Raw genomic sequence first — 11,502 nt, forward strand, 5'->3', positions numbered from 1 at the left:
GTACTGAAAAAAAAAAACAGGCGGCAGTGCCCGACCAGCAGATACCCTAGGCCCAAAACCGAGCTACTTTTGTCCTCTATATATACCCTCACACACACATACATTTACACACACACACATGCATGCTGCTTCTTCTTGCCTTTGCCATAGTCTATGGAATATGCCTCCTCAAGTAAATTCGGTACTTATTGTCCGATCGTTTGAAACTTTTGAGGACTTGAACGGCGCAAACAATCGGACACGCATACCTTTGGTATGCTAGACTTGACCTTAAAAAATATAATTCAATCGAAAACGGAAGAGCTTAACAAAAAAAATATGCCCAGTCTATAAAGCCAAGTCTTCTCTCAATTCTAGGACAAAAGATCGTCCCGATCAAGTATACATATATAATTACCTTCTGGAGCCGGAAACACGTCTTCCTCTACGGCAACCTTATAGCCGCTTTGCCCACAATCAATGGATATGCGATGCGATTGGGAAAGAAGTCTGCGCTGCTTTTTGGCCAGCGTTCAGTTGGGCGTTGACTCTAGGTAAATGGGGCGTGGCAGTTGGCATTGATAGCTTCTGTGGCCTTTTTGCCACGTCTTTTCGCATCAGATGAAGTGCAAAATCGACTTGCGAGCTAGAGCTGAGAGAGTGCAACTTTAATGGGCCACTCAGCTGCAAAATGAATGAGTATGTTAGTGAGTGTGTGCGAGTGTGTGTGAGTATGTGTGAGTGTGTGTGAGTGAATGAAAGAGGCAGGTGCACCGGCGGGTGCACACGTGGCGTATACGCAATCCGCAAAGCCCAATGCAATGCCGGGCACGTCGCAGGAGTTATCAAGTGTTGTTGCTATTGTTGTTCGTGTGGTATTCAAAGCATTCACGAGTACCAGCAGCTCGAGCTGAATAAACAAGCGAATCATCTGCGAATCAAGTCAACAAGTCATTTTCCACTCAAAAGCCAGTTACATTCAAGGAATGCACTTGGAAAAAAGGCAACTCGTGTAGAGAATTCCAAACAATGCATTTATTCACTTTACGAGCGAATAAATATTCAACATTTATATTCATTAAAGCAACTACATTTAATCGACTCATGAATAAATGATTCGCAAATGATTCGTCTGTGCGTATTTGGGCGAGTGTAGCACTCACGAGTTTATCGACAACAAATTTCGATAAATATTCGATAACTCGCTCTAATTATATGAAATCGATAAGAAACGATAACAGATATCTTCAGGATACACCAAATTAAGTATAAAGATTCTCGCATTCATTCGTCCAGAATCTTTCACTTTATTTTTGATACCCTCCCCGTTCCACTTAGATTTACAAAAAATGTTCTTGCTATTGCCTTGAGCTTAGGTACTTACCCACAATTGAATGCCAGATTTACATCCGTAAAGTTTCAGAAATATCTGTTAGTAAGCACCCGAATTCATCCGAGTATTCGAAACTTCCTTTGAATTGTATTCGGAATCCAGGACGAATATTCACACTCGTATTCGGCATTAAAAGACAGCTCACAAATGATTCGTGATTGATAATAGAACTTTTTTTCACTCTATATGCGCGATCTCATATAAAATTACATTTAATTTAAATTAAGCATAAAATTAACTTAATAGAGAGAAAAAAAAAAAGAAAAAAAAATGTTTATGAACTAGATATATAAATAGAAATTGAGTACAATAGCTAACAATATATTTAACTCACCGACCAACCGAGACGGGGCCCAATATACCCCGCGGGCTGGCCGATAGCTAGGGTATTCTACGCTAGCATCTAGCTGAAATAGTTTAAGAGCGTGCACTTGACGTTGGTGCAATCGGGCAGTGAAGTGAACAGGACGCAGGATAACTTGTAGTCGTAGATGAATTCGCAAGTGGGATAGCTGCAACAACAGAGAGCGAGAGAGAGAGAGAGAGATGGGGAGAGAGGAAGGGAGCAAGAGAGGGGAGGGGGGAGAGAGAATTATAAGAAAGAAATTGCCAGAATTATTGAATTTCGTACTGTGATGGGAATTGCAATTGGGCTTAAGCTAAACCTTATTATGCCACTAGAGATGCGCTCGACTCGTGTTTGATATTCGTGACACGATATCGAAACGATTAAACGATAAACGATAAAATAAATTCGATATTTATCCTGTACAGAAATGGACGCTGAAGTTTTCTTTTGCTTTCGTGACACGACGCAATGCAACTCGTGCGTGAGCTCAGAGCTAGCGCTCCAGATAGAGATGGGCGTCTATGGCCAACTTGTTTATCGATAGCTAGATAGTTATCGATAACGATATATGTTAGCCAAGCAACTAAATCAAGCGGCTTTCTCTGATATAAAAATGGAAGTGAATTCCAATAAATCTCATCTGTTTCGACATCGATAAATATCGAAAAGAAAAGAAGTTGAGTATCGTGTCGTGCGTTCATCTCTGGCTTTGGATTAACTACGGACTAGGAGTGCAGTATGGGTATGTGAGAGTGGGCTGGGCTTACCTTATTGTAAAGAACCAAGTGCACTTGAAGTTGCACAGAATGCCATACGGTTTCTTCAGCTGCTCCTTCTTGTTGACGATGGTGTTCTGTAGATTGTAGCCATCGTAGCGCCGCCAGCAGTGATTGATGTTGCCTGCGTATGGGAAAGTGGAATGTGGTATTCCAGGTTCGTTATGTGTGGTAGGGGGAGGAGCGCAGTAGTTGCAGTAGTAATTGGCAGCTGTCCGGCTGGAGACTTACGTCGTATGTGATGGCTGCCGCCATGATGATGAAAATCGCGTCCCTCCAGCTGGCTGCCATGGCCATTGGTTGCCTCGGCGCCCAGCAGGATGCTGTTGCTGCCAGCTCTGGAGCCGCCAAAGAGCAGCAGATACCAGAGCAACAGCGAGCTGGCGATAAAGATGTAAGTCACTAATTTGGCCATTTCCGGCGGAACTGTGCGCTAGACTTGAACTGGCTTGCGGCAGGGCGGGACTTCGCCTGCTAAATGCACTGCTAAGCGAGTGTCTGTGTCCGTTTGTGTGTGTGTGTGTGTGTGTGTCTCCCTCTCTGTGTGCGTGTGTGTGTGTGTGTGTGTGTGTGTGTGTGTGCGGGTGTGTGTTTATGGCTGTCGCTTTCGTTGCCGCTGCGAATGTCGCCCCTGCACTGAATACATTGTCTGAAAAAGTGAATTTGTTTTGCTCGAAGCTCCTCCGTTCGTTGTTCGTTGTTCGCAGCTCGCCTTATTTCTATTTTTTATTTTCCATTTTGTCATTCAGTCTACCTTCGCTCTGCGTATCTGCACACGGCATTTGTACTGTTTACTCTTTTTGTTTTTTTTTTTTTTTATTTTGTTTTTTTCGGACATCATTCATGAACCTATTCAATTGCTGAATGAGTGAGTATTTCGGCTGCGCTTCGCGCTGTCACTCACTTCGCTAATTTAGGTAATCAACAGCGAATTAGCTTAACGGCTGCCTCTCTCCATCTCGCTCTCGCACTCTCGCTGCCTCTCTCTCTCTCTCGCTGGGAGACTCGCCATGTCAAGGGGCTACGTACCCCCATCGCAGTCAACGCACCCAAGAATTTGTGTATCTAAATTTAGCATTGATTGCGTTAAGGGCAGGCGACGATACCATGTAAATACGAACTATCGATAGCTGATTGACTCGATTGTTATCGATAGTTGAACAAACATTTATCGATTGACATTCGATACTTGTCATTTTCGAATTAACAATATAACTTTACGCGTTTTCTCTGTAATAATTTATCGATAATCGGTTGGGTTATCGATAACATTTGTTTTGACATCTGCATGAACAATACACATGCAACCTATACCAATTCATTATTATCGCTTGTGAAAACTTATTCATTTCGATTAGGCATACTAGTTCTATCGACAGTATTTTATCGATAGCATCAAGTGAACGATATCAAAGCATTTCAATGTAAGGAGCTCGTTTTATAAAGCATATTTAAATATCATTGGCAAGAAAAGAAATCGATAATCGCTTATCAAATTTAATGCGGAATATTCAATAATTTCGTTGTTCGACTGGCAACACGCATGTTATCGATAGCATTTTGCATTCACATTTTATCGAAATGCCTTTTAAACTAAATTAATGAACCTTTTGCTACGCAAAAACGTTGTAAAGCTTTCGTAAACAAACTTTACAGCCATGTAATATGTCAGCTGAAAGATTCCTCGCTCCACATTTATGGTCACAGCATCAGTCACATTCACATTCACATTCACATTTACAGTCACATTCACATTGACATTCCGAGCTAGTCAAAGTGTAATAAATTAAAAATTTATTTAACTGCAGTTGACAATTTATTTGCATTTAATTTACCACAAAAGAAGAAGCAGAACACGAGCTATGAACAAGACAAAATAAAAGAAAACTTGCCAAAATCATGAAGTGCCAAGAAACAAGGGCCCCAAAGGCTGCCGTCGCGCCACTCAAGGGATTGTGACGGCGCGGGGGGCCTGGCTTTGGGTTGGGGGAGGAGCTGGTATTGTAAAGTGCGGTATGTGGCATATGCAATGCAATGAAACGAAATGAATGTCGCTGAATGAGTGTATGAATGCATGAACGAATGAATGCATAACTAACACGAAGCCAAGACCCAGCCAAAATCCCATCCAACCCAGCCTCCCACTTGACGGTCTGCCCTGGGGGGAACCGAATATGAAACTCGTAATGGAACTGCAACTTGAACGGGAACTGGAACGGGAACGGAAACGGGAACTGGAACTGGCTGAATGAAGTGTTTGGCAACACTTAAACTTGATTAAAAATTTAATAGCCAGCAGGGCAAACATTTGCTTCAATTTCTTTGGCTCATCCGTCTTCAGCTTTTGGTAACTGCAGCAACAGCTCCCCCCTCCACAACCAAGCCCTGTCCGCCTCTTTGCTCGACATCTCTATTCAATTACACTACTTGCCACAACACTTGTCCGACTGTGAGTGTATTTGTGTATGTGTGTGGCTTATCCCAATGAATGCATTTCATTTATTTGCCATTAGAAACTCTAGTAACAAAAATATTTTCATATTTAATTAAACAAAAATGTTTCTGACAGTCAGACTGACTCAGGTTAACTCGCAAAACAATCGATAAAATGTTATCGATTTTGTGTGTTTAATACAATATTTATCGATATTTGATAGCGTTTGTAGCATATTTGTGTTGTATTTATATAAAACTGCAATAATGTTCGAGTTATGCTTTAAAAATATATGTGATATATTATTTACATCACAGATTGTAGCTTGTTACTAGTTGTATCGATATTTATCGATCTTACTAATATTTCAAGATTGAAGCGTTCACAAAGACAGACAGACAGACGTTCTGATCAACAATATGTATACTCTTTGGATTCGAAGCTGCTTGATATATTATTTACATTACAGATTGTAGCTTGTTATTAGTTGTATCGATATTTATCGATCGATTTAAACAGGCTATATTGTGTTTTATCTTACGAAAACACATTTTTATGTAATTACAACTAACACATATGCTGAATATTATATTGTGTTGAACGCGTTTTGATTAAGCTTTGGAAAAGTTTTCAAGCTTTGAAACTATTTGCCGCTTAAGCTTGGCACATGATGAGTGCGTAGAACTTAAAGCTCGGCAAATAAGTGAGCATTTCACATAAAGTTGAGCGAAAGGCCTAGAAGCCCGATTCAAAGCTCGATCGGTGGTCAGCTTTTCAAGTTTATTGAATGCCAACACAAATACTCAGTAGTACTTAGCTCTTATTGGCTTTAATTGTGCAAACTTTAATTCTCTGAAAAAACAACAAAAAACAAATAAATAGAAATAGAAATAATAATAAAAGAAGAAAACAATGACCAGCAGCGAAGCAACAGCTCGAGTTGTAAATGATGAGGCACTCGTCAGCCCACAGGGCAAACCCACAGCCAAGCCCAGAGACAGCGCCCGCGTCTCTGGCGATGCCATGATAAACTCGCTGACCCGAGCCAGAGGAGAAGAGACGATGCCGACAGCGTCTTCAATTAAATAGTAATACATAATAATCAACAAAAAAAAAACAACGCACAACAAAAACAAAATAGAAAACAAGACGACTACAGTCGGGGCAGCGTTCGACTAGCAGATACCCTGTAGTTAGAGCTGGGTTACCTTTAAACAGATTCACCACAAATTCTTCTTCCAATAACTTGGATACATTTAGGTCGATTTGAGGGAAATTTTAAGAACCCAAATATTGCGCCCAACTCTGTGTATAAGCCAAATCTAACGACTGTACCTTTCAGAATTCATGATTTTATCCATTTTATGGAAAAGAAGAGAGATATAATATACATATAATCTTCGAGTTATGCCATAAAAACCATGTCATAAAATCGATATTTATCGGTCTTTTTAATATTTCAAGATAAAAGCGTTCACAGTGTTAGGCAGACTGACTTCCTGGTCTAGAATTTAGATACTTTTTATCTTCTTTTGCTTAGGCCTCCGTCTCGTATATTGGAAATGCGTCGCACAATGCATGCTTCGTCACAAATACCCCTGGTTAGGGTGAAGCAGAAAAAAAGCAACAAACCAATTGATGAAAGCAACGACAACAAGAGTCAACAACAGTCCCAAACTAGGCAATAACAACAATGCGACAAATACCGATGCCGATGACGATGACGATGACAAATTCGATAGCCGCTGCCGCTGCTGCTGCCGCTGCTGCTGCCGCTGCTGCTGCTGCTGCCTCTGCCGCTGGCGTTGCCCAACTGGGACAAGCCGAGTCTAGAGATCGAGCTGACAGTGCCATTCCGAACACGAACGCGTCGCAATGTCTCAACAACGTTTGGCTTATCCAAGGGGCGATCGGGCCGCTCTGGTCTTTGGCAGCGCTGCGATCTTTCTGCTGCTGCAGCTGCTCCAGCTGGCGGAGGTGACTGGCTACAGGGCACTGATACCCGCCGATTCAGGTACGTACCAATTCAATTGTTACCTGAGCACGCACTTTTACTCCCTCCATTTCTCTCTCTCTCTCTCTCTCTATCTCTCGGTTTAGCAAATCCCGGCAAATGCATTTATCGAGGCGACTTGCTGCAGGCGGGCGTCAACAATGGCATCCCGCCCTGCCAGCGGCTGACATGCAACGAAGATGGCTCCATACTTATCGAGGGGTGAGTCTGGCCAGGGACATACACACACGCACACACAAACACAAATATTTGAAATGTTTTGCACTGATAAGAGGCCTGAGATCGACGACAACTTCGTGTATTGAGTTTTGAGCGTAGTTTTTTTTCGGAATTGTGACTAGAATTTGTGGGTCAAGTCTCTGGCAGCTAAATGGAGCACGAATTATGTGGAAATTGCTGAGGAAAGTGTATTCTCAGCCCAAGCAACTCAATCATCTAGTCGAAAGACAAGGTATCATCCAACAATAAGAACAATTTATAAGAGTATCGGAGAGTCAAAGATTCAATATCTGTGTGCACTATAGTGATATGTGTGCGATATTTGCTTAGCAACAGTTTATCGATATCGATATTTATCGATTTGCCATAATTCATGTGCTAAGCACATTAAGTAGCCAGTGCGAAGCCTCTGGCCTCTAGAGTCTCTGAGATCGATGGAACATATGGAAGATCGAATGGCTATACAGGCAGAAAGACTGACACGCATCATTGGCTGGCTTATCGATATTTATCGATTTGTCATAATTCATTAATAGCTTGATCAAAGTCTGCTAAATTGCCCGTGCAAAGTCTCTGGCCTCTAGGGTCTCTGAGATCGATGGGACGGACATATAGAAAATCGGATGAATAGACAGACTCCACCCGGCTTTTAATGCTCATCAACAACAAGGAGAAACCTCACTTCAACTACTTTTCACATCACAATACCCTTTAGGATACGATATAAACAGATGCTGGCCTTGTTCAGTTTCTAATAGGGTTTCAAAATTTCTGAGAAACAAGCTGCCTTAAATTCAAGTTTAGATAGATTTTGGCCGTGACATCTTGTTGAGCTTATTTTTCAATTAATATTACCCGCCCCCTTAAGCAATATTCGTAAATATTTGTCAAAAACTGAAATCGCAAATTTATATTTGCGGACGTCATAAAAAGATTCTCGAGTTATTAATAAGAAATTTATCTACACTTGCTCTTACTATTCAATTAATTCCCTTAGACTTGAACACGTATTTCTATAGCAGAGCGAGACGACAAATCTTAAGCTGTGCTCTTCTTTTTCAAGCGAAACCCCAAATATACAATTTGTATTAGACTCTGAGCAGAAACTAATAACAGCTTAAAAACTTGGACGGCCTTTAATTTTTGTAAAACTTGACCATCTTTACCGAAACTAAATTCACACTTAAAGATTTTCATTCTCCCCCTCTCTCTCTCTCTCTCACACCCTCTCTCGTATAGGTGCGGCAAACTGCGCATCGAGAAATGCAATCGGGGCGAGCGAATCCATCAATCGAAACCCTTCCCGGAATGCTGCCTGTTGAGATACAAGTGCAAGCAGCCGAACGGCGCGCCCTACTACATTGAGCGCGATGCCGCGGAAGGGGCGTAGAAAGGGGGCGGCGATGTACCGCTGTCCCCGATGGAGCACGGGATCGACTGGCAGCTGACCAGCGCCTAAAACGCAAAGCTATGCTAATTTATTTTGTACATTTCCATTTTGTATGTCGAATCAAGCAACTGTTTTTTACTTTACATATACCCTATAATACATATATATAAAGAGTTTTTGCTGCCTGATTGAATGACTGACTGACTGATTTGCTTCATGACTGACTGTCTATCGGACTGACTGATTGAATAGTTAGCTATATGACTGACTGAGTAGATTGAGATTGAGATTGACTGACTGACTGACTGACTGATTGACTTAATGACCAACTGACTAACTAACAACTATCTATCTGATTGAGAGGTTCTGACTGTCTGCATGACTGATTGACTGACTGACTGACTGACTGACTGACTGACTGAATGACTGAATGACTGAATGACTGAATGACTCATTCTACGAATCAAACTTCTTTGCATTTTAAGCATGATTTTTCACCTAAAATAGTTCCCCTTGTGAATCTTTATTATTTTTAACATATATATATATATATATGTGTATAGATGTTTGTAATACCTGCAGAGCTTTTATTTTTCAATGTGTGCTCCCAGATGCCGCTGCTGTTGACTGGCAGCCAAAGATATAGTTTAATTACTGGGCCAACCCGCTCATAAACAGCAATTAACGTACCCCATATTAGTGCAGCACCCAACCCACCCCAGCCCCACCCAGCTCTTCACTGGAGGGGTGGCAAGTTCCAACCGGGCACTGGGGCAACTGCAACCAGAGCGGCAGTCGGAGCAGCTGCAACTGGAGCAGCTGCAATCGGAGCACTCGTTGCAAATAAGACAAGCAAGTGGGGTCTAATCGGAGCTGCCCGACTAGCAGATGCCCTGTAACAAGCGACAAGCTAGCGGCGTTGCCGTAAGATATTGATACCAATCAATGTTCGGATTTGCATTAATTTTTGTACGACGATATTTTACTCTGGCTACAAATAAAAATCACCTGGGGTGCATGCAACTAGGCTTATGATACCCCATTTGGATAGCATGCACAGGCTACAGGGCATAAAAATAAATATATAAATAAAGCGCACCTTTTGTCGCAGCACGTTAATTAGTGCGAAATAATGAACGAGTGGATGGCGGGCGGCTGGCCTGCAGTGGGCGGGGCTGGGCGGTGGCGTCTATGGAAGTGCCCCAAATGGCTGGCAGTGTCAAAGCTTAAGATGCGCGTGCAGCGCAAATTGCGCAACTTTTTTTTTCGGTCCATCCACCAAAAACCCCGACGCCCTGCCGCCTGTGCAAATTAGCCCAATTAGTTCGGCAGCTTATCGCTTGGCAACGCAGTTCTTCATGAAATCCCCCACATACTTGGACGCAAGATAAATCCGCTCTCACTCGCCCTCTCACTCGCCCACTCTTGCTGCCTCTTCAAGACACAAGATTGTTTTCGCCAAGGAATTTCTCATTTCCATTGGGATTTAATTCGTTTAAGCCCAATTAAACTGTTCTTTTGTATCAGAATTAATATTGGAACTACCCCAAATCCAAATATGAGCACCTCCGGGACCACGCAACGCCTTCACATATTAATCCCTTCAATATGAAGGCCAGCTTAGTTTAGCCGAACGCAATAGCCGGCTGTAATTTATCCTCCAATCATTTGGATCCATTGCACTACGACAAAGATTTGGTGAGTGACGTTTTACGATTTGGTTAAGTTTTAACTTAGCACGTGTAGGCCTGTTTTTACATATATATGTACATACATAATACATACATATATACATGCATACGTGCATAAGTGCATACATGCATGCATGCATAATTGCATATATGCAGACATGCATAAATGCATACATACATACATGCATACATACATGCATGCATACATACATACATGCATACATGCATATATACATACATATATGCATACATTCATACATGCATACACACATGTATATACACGCACACATGCATGCATACACACCAAAATAAAAACACAAAAAAAAACACTACACTACTAGCTAGGCATTAAAAACTGCAGAGCCTACTTGAGTTCTTGAGAATCGAGGAGTAGAGCACTTGGTAGAAATTTGTTTTATTCAAATTTGCAGCACAGCAACAAATAAGCTTCGCCTGACATGCATGCGTACATATATTCATAAATGCATACATACATACATGCATACACTAACACACGCACACACAAACATGCACACACAAAACCACACACACACACATATATATATATCGCAGATACCTTCCTCTGGCTGTTTTCATGGCGTTGTCACACTTTAAGCTCGCATAGCTTGATTGATGGCATTTCAATTTGATCGACAGTAATATTTTTTTTTTCTCTCTCAACATTTCATTATGTTAGCTTCTAATTATTTCGTAACTATGCGCTGCAGGAATTTATAATTTTACAACTTTGTCAAAGCTGAAGTGATTTACGTTGGGTTAACCTTTTCGGACATTTATTTACGTCCTGATTGATGCCGTTTGCCCAAAATTAAAGCACTTTTAAAGAAAGTTTTTTTTTTGCCATCTTCTTGCCTTCATATTTCCCAAGTACTTTATAAGCTTGCAATCCGATGGTATTTAGGAAACTTCTTTGGCTAGTTGCGGCACGTCGAGAATTGGGAAGGATTGAGTCGACCGAAAGTATGCAAAATGCGTGAGCGGAGCACACGTTTGCTCAAGTGCTCGGTAATTGGTGGGCGGATTGGGTTTAAAGTTTTGCCAGCAAATTTTAATAGGACTTAAAGTTTCTTAAGTTTTAGCTGGAAATGTGGCATAAGTGAATCGTGTTGCTCCCTTAAAGGGGACCAACCGCCACTCAATTTATTTACGGCTTTGCCAGTGCAACTCAACTAGTTGACTCTTTTAATAACCAATTTGGCAGCGGCAGCTTGAAGGATATTAGCGTTGTCCCCGTCC

At 41.6% G+C, this 11,502-nt stretch overlaps 2 protein-coding genes across 2 annotated transcripts; one reads left to right on the forward strand and one right to left on the reverse strand.

The window, feature by feature from the left end:
- Positions 1-1,524: 1,524 nt before the first annotated feature.
- Positions 1,525-3,671, reverse strand: LOC6634564 (uncharacterized). The gene is made up of 3 exons (XM_002058140.4): positions 2,729-3,671; positions 2,489-2,621; positions 1,525-1,884 (listed from the first exon to the last, which is right to left on the reverse strand). The coding sequence occupies exons 1-3, from the start codon at positions 2,910-2,912 to the stop codon at positions 1,776-1,778; spliced, it is 426 nt and encodes a 141-aa protein (XP_002058176.1). The 5' UTR covers positions 2,913-3,671; the 3' UTR covers positions 1,525-1,775.
- Positions 3,672-6,770: 3,099 nt separating this feature from the next.
- LOC6634563 (uncharacterized) lies at positions 6,771-8,730 on the forward strand. The gene is made up of 3 exons (XM_002058139.4): positions 6,771-6,945; positions 7,032-7,146; positions 8,404-8,730. Exons 1-3 carry the CDS (start codon positions 6,807-6,809, stop codon positions 8,552-8,554), a joined length of 405 nt encoding a protein of 134 aa, XP_002058175.1. The 5' UTR covers positions 6,771-6,806; the 3' UTR covers positions 8,555-8,730.
- The last annotated feature ends 2,772 nt before the right edge of the window (positions 8,731-11,502 follow it).

The sequence above is a fragment of the Drosophila virilis genome, chromosome X (genome assembly GCF_030788295.1).
Source record: "Drosophila virilis strain 15010-1051.87 chromosome X, Dvir_AGI_RSII-ME, whole genome shotgun sequence".
Taxonomy (NCBI): domain Eukaryota; kingdom Metazoa; phylum Arthropoda; class Insecta; order Diptera; family Drosophilidae; genus Drosophila; species Drosophila virilis.